The 18,147-nt window shown below is 37.9% G+C and overlaps 1 protein-coding gene across 1 annotated transcript in view; it reads right to left on the bottom strand.

Annotated features, from left to right (window-relative positions):
• RARS2 (arginyl-tRNA synthetase 2, mitochondrial) overlaps positions 1–18,147 on the bottom strand; it is a 60,719-nt gene that overhangs the window by 31,143 nt on the left and 11,429 nt on the right. Inside the window, exons 2-5 of the mRNA XM_032339090.1 lie at positions 13,291–13,364; positions 10,639–10,741; positions 9,204–9,287; positions 1,869–1,966 (exon numbers count right to left, since the gene is read on the bottom strand). Of these exons, the coding sequence (XP_032194981.1) occupies positions 1,869–1,966; positions 9,204–9,287; positions 10,639–10,741; positions 13,291–13,364 (359 nt within the window). The remainder of the gene's footprint in view (positions 1–1,868; positions 1,967–9,203; positions 9,288–10,638; positions 10,742–13,290; positions 13,365–18,147) is intronic.

Below are 18,147 nucleotides of genomic sequence, written 5' to 3'. Positions count from 1 at the left end.
CTGTGCTGTTGCCTACAAAGTTGTTTTTTATAAAATGACAATAAAATACTATGAAATAAAAATAGTAAGGCAGCTGAGAGACACTGGGGAGAGAGAGAGATGCCAGGCCAGCCTTCAGGTAAGCTGCCAGACAAGTAAATGAGTCACCTGGATTTCTAGCCCCAGTATAGTTTCCACATGACCAGAACTACAAATGACAACATGCAAGTTAAAGAACAACTGCGCTAAGCCATCCATGATTTCAAGATCTAAAGGGTCATGGACATTAAAATGGTTGTTTCAAGACACTAGTCATGAGTCGATACACTTTTCCTTAAAGAATCAGACAGTAATATTTTAGGCTTGTGGGCCATCAGATCTCTATCTCAACTGTTCCATTCAATTCTACTCAACTGCCACTGTAGTATCAAAGCAGCCACTGTAGTCAACATGTAAATGAAAGTGCAAGCTTATGTTCCAATAAAACTTTATTTACAAAAACATATGGCAGGTTGGATTTTGCCCATGGGCTGAAATTTGCCAATTCCTGTATTAAATGTTAGAGTAGTTTGTTACACAACTTTCATTGAGGGAAAAGAGCAGGCAACTTTCTTTGAGGGATGGCCTTCATGCAATTTCTCTCTGGTGTGAAGATGACCTCATGAAGTCCCTCTCCTCTCTGTGATACAACTAATGTTTAAACTCAACTTAAAATATGATTGGGGTGTAATGGCAGTATAAGATTTATCCATAATATTTGTTTACTCAGTAGGAGCATGAGTTTACTCACCATCAGTCCTTACCATAAACAAGTTCACTGAATCTCAGAGTCTGTCTTTTTTGAGAGTGGCAGAGACAGTACAAGTGTAGAATATATAAAACCTTCTCTTGCCTCTGGTTATCTGGGTGCTGACCATAACTAAGTTTGTTACCACAATAAGTCATAATAAAGAATTAGGAAATCTGGGGGCGCCTAGGTGGCTCAGTGGGTTAAAGCCTCTGCCTTCGGCTCAGGTCATGATCCCAGGGTCCTGGGATCGAGCCCCACATCGGGCTCTCTGCTCAGTGGGGAGACTGCTTCCTCCTCTCTCTCTCTGCCTACCTCTCTGCCTACTTGTGATCTCTGTCTGTCAAATAAATAAAATCTTTAAAAAAAAAAAAAAGAATTAGGAAATCTGAAATAATTCCCTCATCATTTTTTAAAAAAATTCTCCACAGGAATATATAGTTAAGAAAATAAAAGGGTACAGCAAGTTCTAACTTTCCAAGTGGGAAAACAGTTCATCAAGACTCGTTCACTTTTAGGAAGGCAAATACAATTACAATACAGTATCTCTGATCTTTTCCATGAGCTGTCAACCGCTCAGCTATACTCTGAAAGTGCTCCCTTTCTGTTTTGGTTGCCTAAAAACAGCTCAAAAATTAGATAGATATACTGACAGTGCAACAGGAAGTAATGAGGATTATTTAGAGGCATATTAAAACTTAAAGCTAGTTTTCTGTAATTTAAAAAAATGTTTACATTACAAATACCACAAGGCTTTGTTCTCTGGTAATCACATTACTTTAAAATTCTTAATATGGTAGTAACCATTACCTCGGATTTAAGAGTCTACGAAGATGGAATAAGTATTTCTTCTAAAAAAAAACTAAAATTAACTATTAAATACTTAATTAAAAAAAAACCATAATCACCAGACTTTTTTTTATTGGAGTCTAAAATTTTTATTCGTGGTACAGTGATCAGTTCACTGTAATATTAAGAAAATAATATAATCTCACTGGTTTTCTGTTTTTCCATGTGTTATGTCCTGAGGCCCCAGATGATAATGGTAAAACACTTACCTGCCCAGCTACCTTGACTAACCAACACATGAGTAGGCACTCACCTGAATTCAACCACGATCTTCTTCTGGGGAAGACCAGAGAAAAGCTCGCTTTTTAATCCATATTTTGAGCCATCACTGATGACTTGTTGTAGTACTGTCTGAAAAGTAAAATGCATGGAATTTACTAACAGAAAAAAAAAATTGCGATTTTCTTAATTACTTCATTTACTCATTCTAATTTACAGAACTCAGAATTTCACAGCATTGTCAGCACCACCATGTTCCATTGCTAATGCTAGTCAAAACAGTAATAACCAGAACTAACATCTATGGGGGCTCTGTGCCCTTTTTATACATCACATATATTCATTCTTACAGGAACCAATGATATAGATATTATACAAATAAAGAAACTAAAGTTTAGGGAGGTTAAATTAACTGTTGAAATTCCCACAGCAAATAGTAACCCAAAACCAGAAGGAGCATCTAATACTTAATGAATGTGTACTATATGCTGGGCACTTCTGAGCATTTCCTGTGTATTAACTCATTTATTCCTCACAACAACCCTAGGAGATAAGTATTATTTTTTATGAATGAGAAAAGAGAAGCACAGAGGAGTTAAATAACTATCTCACCATCATACTCTATTAGGCTATATGGCAAAACCTTTTTCACACCATAGCTAATGTGTTAACTACTGCATGCCACTGCTACTTTTGTATTACTAAGGATGACAAGAAATGGTAGAAAACAAATACAAAATTGTAATTCAAATGCCTACTGGCTACATAAACAAAAAACAAGGAAAACTAACAGAAACAACCGAAACATATTCCAGTTTCATTTCTAGAAATGTACATAGGTTATATGGTTCACAAAATTCATACTTTGTTTTTTGCTAATGGTGTGATGCGTTTATTTATAAATGTATTTATTTTTTAGTTTAGGGGTTTGAATTTACTGTAATGGGCTATTTACTCTTACATTGGTTTTGCTTCACAAACTGGATTCTGAGTCCTAATTATGTAGTTTATGATGTGAAGAATTTTACTATCTTAAGAGTTTATTAAGATGCCCACTTAATGGAAAAGGCAGACAAAGCAGCAGAAGGTAGCAAAGCAATACTTTTAAGCATACAAAGTGCTAGGTTAAAGTCCAGATGCATTTATGTTATCTTTAAGACTCACAATCTTAAAAATGGACATTTCCCATTTAATAGATGCAAAAACTAAGGTTCAGAAACAGTATATAGTTGTACAAGGACAGAAGAAATAATATTCCTTTCACTCACACTATATAGTAGGACACAGAGAGAAAGGATTAACATATAGAGACATTAAAGAAAACAGTGCCTGTCATACCTCAGGGGCCCATTAAATGTTAATTATTTACTCCAAGACAATAGCTGACAAGGCTGCAAATAGGGAGGTAAATATTAGTGAGGAGGAATTCAGAGTCAGATTATTCTAAAGTTAACATTCTACCCATCCATGTCACTTTCCATCCCTTTATATGTAATGGATGGTAGACTCCACAAAAGGCAATCACAGGAAGGTAAGCTCTCCCTGTACAAATGACCCTTAATTCACCGATATTTCTCTAGCACAAACAAAAAAAGCAAGTTTAATGAAGGACTATCTTACATGCCCCACTTCTAAACCTTCCATTGACAATCTGATCCCTCTGCTACCTAGAGCTTCCTTTTCTACTATTCACTCTAAGGGCTCTCAAAGTCAGAATTAGAAATGCCATACCTGGGGCCCCTGGGTGGCTCAGTCAGTTAAGTGTCTGCCTTCGGGTCAGGTCATGACCTCAGGGTTTTGGGATAGAGCCGCACATCGGGCTCGTGCTAGGCAGGGAGCCTGCTTCTCCCTCTCCTCTCCCTTTGACCCTCCTCCCTCATTGTGCTTTTTCTCTCTTAAATGAATAAATAAAATCTTAAAAAAAAAAAAAAAGCCACACCTAACTAAATGCTTAAATTGTTTACTGCAGTACTACTTTTATGAGTAGATTTTATGTAAAATTAAAAAAATTAAATGAATAAGGCAAAAGTCTAGAGTCCCTTTTGATCATCCACCCTAACCTGCCCTCCCCAGGGCGACTACTTTTCAAACATCAGCTTAGCTGATGACTACTCTGCTTCTTGCAACCACCAATCCTCCTTGGTTTTAAGGGTATTAAGCTTTACTGACTTCTACTTCTCAGTTTCCTTTGCAGGCTCCTCTTCCACTGCCTGCCGCCCCACTCCCTACCCTGTGCTTCCTTCTTGCTTCTAGCTCCTTACTTCATACGTCCCCTAGATATAAAGTCCAAAGACTTCAACTACTACTTACCTAATAAAATCTTTCCTGTGCCATAGACTGGTATGTCCAACTCGAAGATCTGAAGTGCCTGAGATGTGCAATGGAATATACTCCTCTTCCTTTTGCATTCTCCATCTACATGAACTTTACCTCCTCACCCAGCTAACCAAGTCAAAGACCCGGGAGTACCTAAGTTTTACGCTTTTCCCTCAACCTTCATAATCAACCACCTATTAATCACCAAATCCTGCACCTGCCACTGCCTATCGTTATAGTTATCCCCTCTGTCCTGGTTTAGACCCTCATCATCCGTCAGCCATACCACTACAAAACCACAACAAAACAATAATACATAACTATCTCCTTATATAACATGTAAATTTAATTAGATCTATGTTCTACTTAAACCCTTCAATGATTCCAAGACATCTAAAAGATTTTATCAATTTCTGGTTTTTTATTTTACATGCATTTCACCTTTGTTTCATAATTTTAAGAAAACTGATTTGTTAAATGGCACATTATAACATCCATAAAAACCATAAGGTAGAAGTGCTAGGGTCTTATTTTTTTGGTAATAAATATATAATATTAAAATGAGGTGAATTTTGGGGTGCCTGGGTGGCTCAGTGGGTTAAAGCCTCTGCCTTCGGCTCAGGTCATGGTCTCAGGGTCCCAGGATCAAGCCCCGCATCGGGCTCTCTGCTCGGTGGCGAGCCTGCTTCCTCTTCTTCCCTCTCTGACTGCCTCTCTGCCTAGTTGTGATCTCTCTCTGTCAAATAAATAAATAAAATCTTTAAAAAAAAAATGAGGTGGATTTTATTAGTATAATACTAAAAAATTATCAAACATACCACCTGTGGTACACATAACACACCATGGAAAATGATGATGGAGGAAAAAAGCTGAAATTCTAACGCAGGGCATATAAGGCCCTTCACACTATATAATTTCATACCCTCCCCGATGCCATCTTATGTGTGAACCATACTCTATCACCACTGATTTCCAGACAATGCCATGTTCTTGACCTTCTGTACTCTGACCCAGGCTATCTTCTCTGCCTGAATGCCTGCATTTATATCTCCCAGATATAGTTGTCGTTTTTTTTTTGTTTTGTTTTTTAAAGATTTAGAAATTTTTTTTTTGTTTTTAAGTAATGTCTGTACCCGGTGTCTGGGTGGCTCAGTCAGTTGAGTGGCTGCCTTCGGCTCAGGTCATGATCCCAGGGTCCTGGGATCGCATCCCACGTCAGGCTCCCAGCTCAGTGGGAGTCTGTTTCTCCCTCTCCCTCTCCTACTGTTTCTCTCTCTCTCTGTATCAAATACTAAATAAAATCTTTATTTAAAAAAAAAAAAACAGGACTGTCTACACCAAACATGGGGCTTGAATCCAAAACCCCAATATTAAGAGTGGCATCCACTTTTGCCCAGTTGAAGATTACCTGTTCACTCCTCAAGTTAGACTTATGTGTACCTTTCTTTACATTGGATTGCAGCTTACACATGCCTCCACTGTATCATGCATCACATTATCATATCCACTACACATTACACTGGTATTTTTTATGCTTTTCTTTTAGATCATAAGCTTCTTGGGGGCAGAACACAGGCCACTTTATCTTTAGATTTCAGTAAAATAGTCCCTGGCAAATAATAAGCAGTTAGTTTATGAAATTAGTGGCAAAAGTTTTAAACTATAGAATGTCAGTGAGCTAGTAAAGTTCCTTGATATTCCGATAGATGAATAAGCTAGAGGTCCATCTACTCATCGTTAAGTATGTTAAAATGTAAGATGCTCTTATAAGAACTTCTATGGAAGCTACTACCACCTATTTGTTTTTTGGTCAATACTTGAAAAGAGTTTAATCATTCATTCCTTCCATGTGCTCAGCCACTTGGCACTACATGTGACTTAAATGCATCTACTGCCTTCTGGCTTAAGCTCAGTTAGCAAAATAATGAGCAGAATCAGAGCCATTTAAATTAGTATCTCTTTTTCTTTTTTTCCTTAAGTTTTAATAGAGCATGCAAAGTTGAATTTGGCAAATGAAAAAATACAGGTATACATGTAAAATAAAAATGATGTTATCCACTGTGTACTTTTAAGGCACAACTAAAAAAGGAGGATTTTGTTTGATTTTTTCCTTTTTAGTTAAACTCATATTTTCTTTTTTTCTCCCCTTAAATGAATTAACTATTATTTTAAATTACTCTTGAAAGTCATCTGTAAGCTACTGACAGGTGGAAGCTTGACACCAAACTGACAGCTCTTCACGATGTATGAATTGGTCATATCACCTTATGGTTTCGAAAAATTCATTATCTAGTTCCAATGATTTGGCAGTTCCTACTGTCTTTAATTTCACATTCTAGTCTCCTATGTTTGAGGATGATTTACACGAAGACATTATACTGCCTCCGTTAGTGATCCAAACTTAAGCTAACATTTAATCATTTCCTGGGGCTGCCAGTGTTAATTCAGTTGCAATGCGTGAACAGATACGTTTTATGCAAGGCTAAGTTTGTACATGTGTAAGCAATGACAAATTCATAATTCCCTGCTTGAAAATTAAGTTTCGGACACAGGTCACTGGCTACATGTCAATCTTGATGACTTTAATATGTAAAAATATGTATTAATAATGGTCCCAAAGGGTTGAATTTTTTTCTTGATGTGATCTGAAAAATTCATTATACATGCAAATGGCCATTCTTCAAAACCTGAAAATAATGAAGCCAGATGTAGAAGAATTTGGGTTTTGAGCAAACAAGGCTTATCATTAAAAAACTGCAACTTTTAACCAGGCACATTCAATATTCCTTTGACTATGGGTGTTCATTAGTTTAGGATGTACCTTTACTGTGACACTGAGCAGGGCTACCGTGAGCAATCTGCTTGTTCCTTTAATAAAAATCACACTAAGATCCAGGCATTCAAGGCTACAGTGAGGGAGGATTTCCAGGTGATAAAGAGTAGCTGGACCTCAAAGCCGTAGATCTTGTCCCTGTGTTGTCAACTGAGAAGGATTTGGGAATACTTTTAATAAGCAAGCTAGTGTGCATTCTTAAATTGGAGAAAATCTCATAGTTTGTTCACTGTAATAATAAAGCATGAAAATTTGTGGCCACTGACGTTTTAAAAGAAGTAAACACATGCCTTGCTTGATATATAAAACACATCTCTTTCAGTCAAGCTGGCTGTAAAGGCAACTTCATCTAATAGTGCATTTTCCCACCTCAGGGAAAATTAAAAAAGGTAAAATACTGCTGCCTATGAATTAGACTGGAGTTTGGTGGGCACTGTGGTGAGCTGCATTTCTGCTTCTATAAAAATCGAGACTGTTGGGGCGCCTGGGTGGCTCAGTGGGTTAAAGCCTCTGTCTTCAGCTCGAGTCGTGATCCTGGGGTCCTGGAATCGAGCCCCGCATCGGGCTCTCTGCTCAGCGGGGAGCCTGCTTCCCCCTCTCTCTGTCTGCCTCTCTGCCTACTTGTGATCTCTCTCTCTGTGTCAAATAAATAAAATCTTAAAAAAAAAATCGAGACTGTTGGGGCACCTGGGTGGGTCAGTCGGTTAAGTGCCTGATTTTGGTTCAGGTCATGATCTCAGAGTCTTGGGGTCCTCCTCCCACTCATGCCCTCTAACAAATAAATAATATATTATCTCTAATAAATAAATATTTATCTATTTACCATTTATTTGAGAGAGTGTTCAAGTGCATGGGAGCACAGGGAGCGGGACAGGCAGAGGGAAAGGGAAAAACAGGCTCTCCACAGAGTAGGGAGACCAATATGGGGCTTGATTCCTGGGCCCTGGGATCATCTGAGCCGAAAGCAGATGCTTAACTGACTGAGCCACCCAGGTGCCCCAATAAATAAAATCTTAAAAAAATATACTTGTGATCATAATCAGAAGAAAGAGTACTAATTTAGAAATGGTAAATTAGACTCAATGGTTTACTAAATTGACATAAAACGTTACCAACTAAGAGCCTAACAGGCTGCAGTCACTTTTCAACAAGCTCAAAACAAATTTCCTTTTTGTCCTTGTGACTGATTTTGGTTAATTATCTCTCCTTGAAGTACGAAGGATAAAAAGATAAAAGAAAAAAATTCAAGGATCTAGAGGCAAGCATATTAACACTAACTCTCCCTTGGAAGACTGATCGGGCAGATGGGCAAATGCCTATTATCTGTATAATCTTGGTGAGAAATTATATTAGAAATTTTGGTTTTATAGTAATTTTCAATTCAAGACTGCAGCATTACTAAGCCTGACCAACTCAAAACCAGTATTTCTTAAAAAACAAAACTAAACTAAATAACAGCCTAAAGCATGCATTATGATAAATTTTCAATTTCAACTGAGATTAAACTCTCAATGAAAGATCTCATACCACTGCCTATCCAGGATTACCTGTCCTCCAGTCTTACACGAGACCCAGTTCCTTTATGTCATTTCTCCAACTCTTCCAGGCCATCCTGAGTTTTCTGATCTTTCTTATGCTTATTGTATCAATCCAACTTTTGTTTTAATACTTGTTTTATTAAAAGAATAAGCTATCTTATAGTTTCATCTGTATAAATCTCATGCTACCAATAGATTACAGGCTACCAGAGAGCTAAAACCAGCAGTACTCTTTCGGCATTCAATATAGAGTCCATTAATTCATTCAATTATAGTTATCTCATACCTACTGCATGCCAGGCACTGTGCTAGGAACTGGGGATCCAACATTCTCAACAGAGAGAAAAACAGATGCTATAAGCTCTAATGGAAATTAATTTAAAGGGCAAGAGGCATTAATCAAATAAAAAGATGTATAATAGTAACTATGATAAGTTCTGCAAAGGAGAGATACCAACTGATGGTAGAGCACATAAATGAAGGGGACAGAAAGGCACAGCCCAGGAAACATCAAGAACTGAAGGGTAAGCAGGAGTTAACTTGGGGTGGCACTCCAAGAAGGAGAATCAGAATGTATAAGGTTTTGAGGCAAGAGGAGGCGACGTTTAAGAACTGGGGGAAAACCACTGTAGCTAAATCAGACTGAGTAAAGGTGCATAGCTGGAACATAATCCATTCTTACCTTTGTTAACAGTTCTCTGTTAATTTTGAAATTTACAGTCCCTCGACCAGTGCTGATTTCACTCACCACTGTATCACATTTTAGCTGAAAAGATTTAAAAAAAAAAAAAAAAAAACAGGTAAAATTAAGTATGTTATATAACAAGTGTAATGATATTTGTAGTTTTAATACTATCACTTTGGAGTCCAAACAGAGCAGGTGCATCATATCTCTGTCATTAAATCCAGACCTGGGCCTTAGCCAATCTGTTCAATTCTATCACTTGACAAGTTTCCTCCTTTTCTAGCCTAGAATACTACTCTATATTCAGAATCTCTTCTTTCCCATTCTCTCACTTCAAATTCTCCACCTCACATGGAAAGAAACCAGTATCACTTTACCCCCCAACCTGATGTGCCCTGACAAGCAGTGAATTCTTTTTATCTCACCCACTTTGCACAAGAGCCACAGGACATTTCATTCTGTCAGGCCCTACGCCGCCAGCACTTGTACCCCCACAAAAAATAGGTATCATTTAAATACTTGGTCTTCACTGAATATACCTTAAAATTTTAACCAACTAGATTTCTAAGCACCTGATATATCCATGAAACTTGAAGAGATACCTGTTTTCACTGAAGAATCACTAGTCTTTACATCTGAGGAACTAAATACCGTAATCAGAAAAATTCTACTCCTTGTGTACTTCCTGATAAAAATCTAGGTTGATTTTCTGATCAAATAAATATTTACTCAGCTACCAAAGCTCTTTGATTATACTCATTCTTTACACATTTTTTTCTATGATAGAGACTTCTATGATAGTGACTTTCATTGTTCCAATCTTTCAGTGTGCCCAGAAGCCTCTGTGTCACATGTAATAACCGTTATTTTAAAAACCCTGTTTTTTATGGTATTACATTAATAATTTAGATTTGGTCATTCTCTACAATCCTTTCAATTCCCCTTTTAGATACCAAACCCAACAGAGAAATTAGAAATGAATGAGTTTATTAAATTATCTAGCCACTTCTTCTCTGTAATCATGATTCTATTTACACCTAATCATTTTTTCTCATATTTTAATGCTCATCTTCTCAGAAACTCATTTTAAAAATTGCAACCCACTGCTCTAATTTATCAAGCTTGTTCTCTTAAATTCAGAAGTCCATCCAGCTTCAATCTGTAAATTTAATTAACACTTCAGTCCTCCTGTAAGTAGTTAATCAAAAAATTGAACAATGTCAGCTCAAGAGGAATGCTTTATAGCTAATTTGAAAAATCATCTTAACCTTATAGCACATGGCTAAAATGAATTTAAATTGTATTTTCCAAGGTGCCTTGAACAAAAACAACACTATTAAATTCATTATTATGCCTGAGATAGCCTGCAGAGTTTTTTCTTTTTTTACTAAGTTTGTTATAATGTCTAAAAAAGATAATAGTGCTGAAGTACCTTCTCTGCCAGTCTTGTGGCTTGAACTTGAATATCTGGTCTTGAATGGTCATTGTTGTTTTCCAATAGAGAATCCACAGAGAGCTGAAAATCAGCTACTTCTCTAAAGACAAAAAACAAAATAGGAAAAAGCTGTAATATCTTAAAAACATTACTAGTGTAACAACAACAACAACTAACCATTATGGATTCTTTAATACAATTTTATCAGAAGGAAAGGGTTTTGCTTTAAAAATATAAAGCAAAGAAATTAGAAATATCAACTTGTATTTATTTAGAACTTTATCTTCTTTAGTTCTTCTATTCCTCTTCTAATACCTAACTGTAACTTTATTATATCTCTGTGAGATAGGTAGTTCAAAGTGTAATAAAAAATTTAACTGATGTACAAACATCTAGGTAATTACCCAGCTAGAACATCCTCTGACATTAATAAGCAACTAGAGGGGGCGCCTGGGTGGCTCAGCTGTTAAGTGGCTGACTTCGGCTCAGGTATGATCCTGGGGTCCAGGGATTGAGCCCCATGTCTGTCTCCCTGCTTGGTGGGAGGCCGCTTCCCCTCGCCCTCTTCCCCTGCTTGTGGTAATACTTGCTATGTCTGCCAAATAAATAAATAAATCTTTAAAAAAAAGAAAAAAAGGAACTAGAAAATGAGATTCCATGGGCACAATAAGTGATTAAACCACTGTTTAATCCACTGTCACTGAAACAAAAGGACCTATTTTAGAGGAGATACAAATGACTTCATTTTTATCACTCTTGACATTCAGGGATATACCTAAAATATCTTATGATCTCTGTTTTACATCACATTAAGCCACCTGGTCAACAAAGACCATTATGAATTTTCTTGAGCCTTGAGGCACATGGGTGGCTCAGTCAGCTGGGTGTCTGGCTCTTGATTCTGGCTTAGGTCATGATATCAGGGTTGTGGGACTGAGTCCAGTGTCAGCTCTGTGCTAGACATGGAGACTGCTTGGGATTCTCCTCTCCTTCTCTCTCTGCGCTCTCCCTAACCCCTGCTACCCCACTCATGTATTCACTCTCAAAAAAAAATATATATATATAGAGAGAGAGAGAGAGAGAGAGAGAGAAGAAAAAAATACTTTTCTTGAGATCCTTCCCAATATTTATTCTCTATAAACCAAAGGTATAGTGAAATACAGTATCATTAAAGTAGAACTGCCCAAAGGAGTTCTAGGCAGGTGAAGAAAATCTTCTTCAAAAGATGGGCCAAGGGGCACCTGGGTGGCTCAGTTGGTTAAGCAGCGGTCTTGGGTTCAGGTCATGATCCCAGTGTCCTGGGATGGAGCCCAACATTGGGCTCCCTGCTCAGTGGAGAGCCCGCTTTTCCCTCTCCCTGCTGCTCTATCTATGCTCTCTAGTTCTCTGTCAAATAAATAAATAATATCTTTAAAAAAAAAATGGGCCAAGATTGTTTAGCTTATTAAAGGCCCCTGACACATAAAATAAAAAGCAGGGATTTTCATTATTATTTTATTATTATGCAAAATGCCATTTACAGATTTTATGAAATAGGTAACTGGCTTCAGATATAACATTAATAGATGTGTAATTAGAAGAGCCCCTTGGTCTGTGGTTGCCTTTGTTCTTAGAACTCAATGTAAAGTACGCTATAGCAGGACACTTTAAAGATGCTTTCTTTCAACAAGGCCAAATGTAGCCTTTCTCTTCCTCTTCCACCTACTCTTTGTCTATACCTGGAATAATAATCTTCATCCTCCCCTCTCCTGAAATCCTGACAAAGTTAAGGAGACAAAATATTCAGACATAATGGTAATGATAATTATATCTTCCCAAAGCTTTGGGCTTAAATGCCTACTATGTAGCTAATTTCTTGTCATTATTAATTGACTGAGAGGACATTTTATTTAAGTACATAATTTTTTTTAGCCAAATGGTAAAGAAGCATCAGTCAGAAGGACCAATCTCACAAAAGATATCTTCCTGTATCCAAGAAAGGAACTAAGGGTTTTATGTTTTCTATCACCAGGCGTTCTCAAATGGAATCAAACAAAAAAACCTGAAAACCACAAAAAACCCTAGCAGGTAAATATAGCACTAGAGTGTTCAAGCATTAGATAGTGTATAATCTCTAAAATCCCTTCAAAAACCCTGAAAAAAAAATTTTTTTTTTTTGAGAGTGTGAGTGAGAGAGAGTGAGTGAGAGAGAGAGAGAAGCAGGGGGGAGGGGCAGAGAGAGAGGGAGAAGCAGACTCTCCGCTGAGCAGGGACTCTGGGATCACGACTGGAGCTGAAGGCAGATGCCCAACTGACTGAGCCACCAAGGCACCCCCCAAAACCCTGAAATTTTAACTGTAATCTTAGTCCTTTTATTTGCTGTCACAGAATTAAATTTTGACTTTGTTCCTAATTTTCCTTAAAGACTTTTCCATAATTATCATTAATAGCATAAACATCAAACACCGTAAGAGTACTAATTTAATGTGCCATGTCAAAGTAGGTAAAATACAGATTTTATTTCACTATTTAAGTGAATGGGAGTAACAGGTTACAACACATTTTATGGTTTATTTCAAGGTATATTCTGTAAATTGAAGAACAACAATGTTTTTTTTTTTTGCATACAGACAAAGTCAGCAACATTTTAAGTTGTTACAAATACTTAACTCTTTTCTGGAAATTGGAACTGCAGATATTGACTTGATCAAGTTTTCTGGTGGAAGATCTAACACTCTGGAAAGCTGAACATTAAAAAAAAAAAAAAAGCAAGATTGTTAATAATTTGTACCAGATTCAATGCAATACTACTCAACAAAAAGAACATTCAGATACTTAACTTAAATAAGCCTCAAATGCACTATGCTAAGTGACAAAACCCCAACTCTGTTAACAGACTATATAGTATGATTTTATTTACCTGACATTCTGGAAAACCCAAAACTATGAGAGAGAGAGAGAGAGAGAGAGAATCTTAAGCAGGCTCCAGCTTGGTGCAGAGCCCCACACAAGGATGGATCTCACGACCCTAAGATCGACCTGAGCCGAAATGAAAAGTCAGATGCCCTATCAACTAAGCCACCCAGATGCCCCTTAGTATATGTTGATTTTTGAATTCATGTCTCAGAGTACAGTCTTTATTTTTAAATTATAGTCATTGGAAACTGCATTACAAAAGCCTCTACAAAAAAGGTTATTTCCTTAGGCCATTTTCCTAGGAGTGGATAAACATTTCCACCACATTTATAGAATAAAGGCTGTAACAGTTCATGCTTATATTACAAAGAATTCTTGCCAATATAGGTACACCAATAAGAGGTTCTATTAAAATTTCTTTTAGAAAAAAAGAAAAAAATGATTCAAATTCCAGGTCCACTTTTACTAGCTATTAGTCCAAGGGAAAGCCATCTTACATAAATGAGCTTAAGCTTTCCCGTATGAAAAATGGGGATAATCTATTAAACTAGGGTTCTCAGACACCTGGTTGACTCAGTTAAGTGACTGCCTTCCACTCAGATCATGATCTTGGAGTCCCAGGACTGAGTCCCTCATTAGGCTCCATGATCAGCAGGGAGTCTGCTTCTCCCTCCAACCCTCCCCACTCTGATGCTCTCTCTCTCTCATTCTCTCTCAATAAATAAATAAAAACTCTTAAAAAAATAAACTAGGGTTCTTATAAGGATTAAGAAAAATGTGTCACACAATAAGCATGTAATAAATATTATCTTCTTCCTTTAAAATTAAGATTTTATTTTGGACATTGTTAGGGCCTATTTAGCCAGGGCGATTTCCTCTCGATTAAGCAGTAATTTTGTTGTTTCTGCAGTAAAACTTAAACTGACCCTGCCCCCTCCCCCGCCTCCAGGGGAATTTACTTAAAAGCAAGTCTGGGGCGCCTGGGTGGCTCAGTGGGTTAAGCCGCTGCCTTCGGCTCAGGTCATGATCTCAGGGTCCTGGGATCGAGTCCCGCATCGGGCTCTCTGCTCAGCAGGGAGCCTGCTTCCTCCTCTCTCTCTGCCTGCCTCTCTGCCTACTTGTAATCTCTGTCTATAAAATAAATAAAAAAAAAAAAAAAAAAAAAAGCAAGTCTGGGAAACCAGTAAAATATGGTTGACCAGTCCCTGATAACAGAGCCCAAATACAAGGGCGGTTCAGGTCAGATGGAGATACCAGAGCCCAAATACAATAGATGAGTCGGCCCAGGTGGAGACATCCAATCAGTGGAGCAAGCATACTGTCTCCCTAGCTACCAAGGAATGTGGGCCCTGCCTTTTGGGTGCCAATTCTGACCAAGGTGATAGGCTAGTTCAAATAGCTACTATGGGGTGAACTGTAATTCAATTGGCCACCCATGTGTGACCTAGCATGACTGTGCAGCTTTTTCTGTGTGTTGCAATCTCATTGGCCACCTGTATGGCCAGGCTCAACCACATGGCCTTTGCTCTATAAAAGTTAATCTGTGAGGCAGGGAATCTTCGCTCTCTCTGTAAGAGACGGCTCTGACCAGTAGGTTTGATTCTCGATGCTTGGCGCGAAATAAAGCTTTGCTTGACCTTCGCTTTGTATCAGTCTCGCTCCTTTGGTCATGGACCCTACCCTAACAGACATAACGTCTCCCAAACTTACCATAACCACTAAGATTTTATGCCTATCTTAAATATAAAGTCTGCTGGAAAACAATACAATATTTAGTTATATAGGTCAATTTTAAAGCTTTTCAGCTGCAAAATAAGTTTTGAACTTTGGTAATGTTTACATCCAGGGGCGCCTGGGTGGCTCAGTGGGTTGGAGCCTCTGCCTTCGGCTCGGGTCATGATCCCGGGGTCCTGGGATGGAGCCCTGCATCGGGCTCTCTGCTCGGCGGGGAGCCTGCTTCCTCCTCTCTCTCTGCCTGCCTCTCTGCCTACTTGTGATCTCTGTCTGTCGAATAAATAAATAAATAAAATCTTAAAAAAAAAATGTTTACATCCAAATGAGCAACACCAAAAAAATTCTGTTTCCAATATGAACTAAAAATTACTTAAAAATTGCTTATTTCTGGGGTGCTTGGGTGGCTCCGCGGGTTAAGTGCCAGCCAGTCTTTGGCTCGGGTCATGATCCCGGGGTCCCTGCCTGGTAAGGGAGTCACCTCCTCTCTCCCCCTCAGCCACCCCAACCCCTTGTGCTCTCTCTCGTTCTCTCTCAAATAAATAAAATCTTCAAAAGAATTGCTTATTTCTTTTATTATATCTCAGTTGCTCCAAAAAAAAAGGCTCTGAGGGGAATTAACACATAAAAATAAAATGGAGGTATAAAATCATACCAGAAAACCCAAGGTCAAGATAGTTACTATGCTTTTTGGCAACCAAGGTACAAAAAGGAATCTAACTATATAATACAGTGCTGCCTGGCAACAAACTTTTCCTAAAAGTAAATTCTAAGACCAAGTTATATTCATGAAAATTTAAATATCAAAATAGAAAATATCTTCAATGGCAGTTTCCCAAAGGCACAGAAAGATATTTATATGATGTAAATTAGAAAACCAAAATAAAAAGACTGATGGAAAAGGAGAAATGGAGAGTCACTGGTTACAAGGAGCAGAGAGTTTCAGTTTTACAAATGAAGAGTCTGGATAGGGTTGGTGGTGATGGTTGCATAGCCATGTTAATGGACTTAATGCCACTGAACTGCACAATTAAAAATAGTTAAAATGGTAAATTTTATGTTGTATGTATTTTCTCATAATTAAAAACAAAACAAATTTTAAAAACCTAAAAAGACTCTGGGATAAGTAGGGGAAGGAAGCCTTCTTTACATTATCTCCCAACTCCCAACTTCCACCCATTATCAAATTAAAATGGAAAGGGTGGAAGAAAGAATAGAGAAAGGAAAGGAAGGTAGGTCATACATGGGCAGATTGGTTGGTTGGTTCTCCAGCACCAAACAGGATAGGCACAGTCCAAAGTTACAAACTTCAAAAGGGACAGCCAAGGAGACAAACCGCAACTTGTGAAGAAGAATGGAGCAGCCTTGTTTGGCAAGCCTCTTAACTTGAATTAACAATTCTCATCAATACTCCAAGCTGAAGAGGAAAAAAATGAATCCCATTATTTTTTTTTAATCTGTGATTGGAGGGAGAGGCTACAGAGCTGTGGGAGAGAAGGAGTAAAACAGAGACATGAATTCTGTACTTTTCAGAAGTGAAGATTCTAGGGCAGCACACCAAAGTTCTCTCCAATGGAAACAACAACACATTCCCCAATTAAATGGAGATCTCGATATGGTTTTGTATGGGCAGTAAGAATCAGAGGAGGAACTTTTACAGGAAGGTGAAAAGATATCAGAGCTACCTAAGCAAAATTTAATATGTCAGGTCAGAGTTCAGGAATAATATATACATGTCACCAGAACCTACCAGAGAGACAAGCGTGGAAAAGCCTGAGAATTTATATTTTTGTAATCACAAAAGCAACGTGGGCCAAGAACAAATCTCACATGGAGAGTGAAGTCACCCACACAATGCAGGAAACAATCAGAAAGTGTGGGCAGGATGGTCAAGCATGTGCAAGATGAAAAATAGGCAAAACAAGCAGACAAACTGGAAGTGGGGGAGAGGAGAAGAGAGGGAAGGACCAAAGATCAAAGAACTCTTGTCTAGAAAAATACAACCAAATGAATACAAAGGCATTCATCAAAAGTGCTTCAAGATTTGTGAACACAGTAAGAACTAAAAGAAAAAGATAAAAGGGAGTCTAAAAATTAACAAATTGATGATCAAACATTTTTATTATAGAATTAAGAAACAAAACATTCATAACTAAAAATAAATGACACAGAGGCCTATGATAATCAGAGAATACAGATTTTAAAAAAACATAAATTGAAAGCAATCAGAGAAAAAGAAATAAAATTGGGTACAAGATAATCCAACCTTATGATAACTGGTGTCCCTAAAGCAGAAAAAGAGCAGGAAAGCAAGCAGACAGGAAGATAGGTACAGTGGTTCTCCAGCAGTATATACCATAACGATAAAGAGAAAAAAACCAAAGCCACACTCTTCAAAAAGTGATAGCCAAGAAAACATGCAGAAGGTTCTGAAGAAGAATGGAGCAGTCTTGTATAGAGCAGGGCTTCTTGGTCTCTCTTGTCACAAGGTATAGAGACGAAGGAACAAAAGCCAAGAAAAAGAAAAAGTATTCTTAGATAGAGATCTTGGCTCCCCAAAAAACAAGGCCTGAGAAAAGAACTTTGCGCAGGTAGTTTATTTGGGAGGCGATTCCTGAGGGTTCAAGTGACAGACTGAGAAGCGTGAGAAGGAAGGAGGAAAAGTTAAGATTGTGCTGACAAGGTTACTGCTGTACACACTGGGGCTTAATTTTCCAAGCACACACCAGGTCTAATAAAATGGTCTATCCAAAAACAGGAGGAAAGAGCTTCCATTCCCCATGGACTGAGAGCTGTTCTTGAGGGTGTTAACTGCCACATTCGAGCTGAGTATAGGCTGGGACCAGCAGGCTTTTAGACTAGATGAGGTGCCATTAGTAG

This window comes from Mustela erminea, chromosome 4, assembly GCF_009829155.1.
Source record: "Mustela erminea isolate mMusErm1 chromosome 4, mMusErm1.Pri, whole genome shotgun sequence".
Lineage (NCBI taxonomy): Eukaryota > Metazoa > Chordata > Mammalia > Carnivora > Mustelidae > Mustela > Mustela erminea.
The sequence above is the reverse complement of the archived record's forward strand: the minus strand, read 5'-3'. Positions and strand labels throughout refer to the sequence as shown.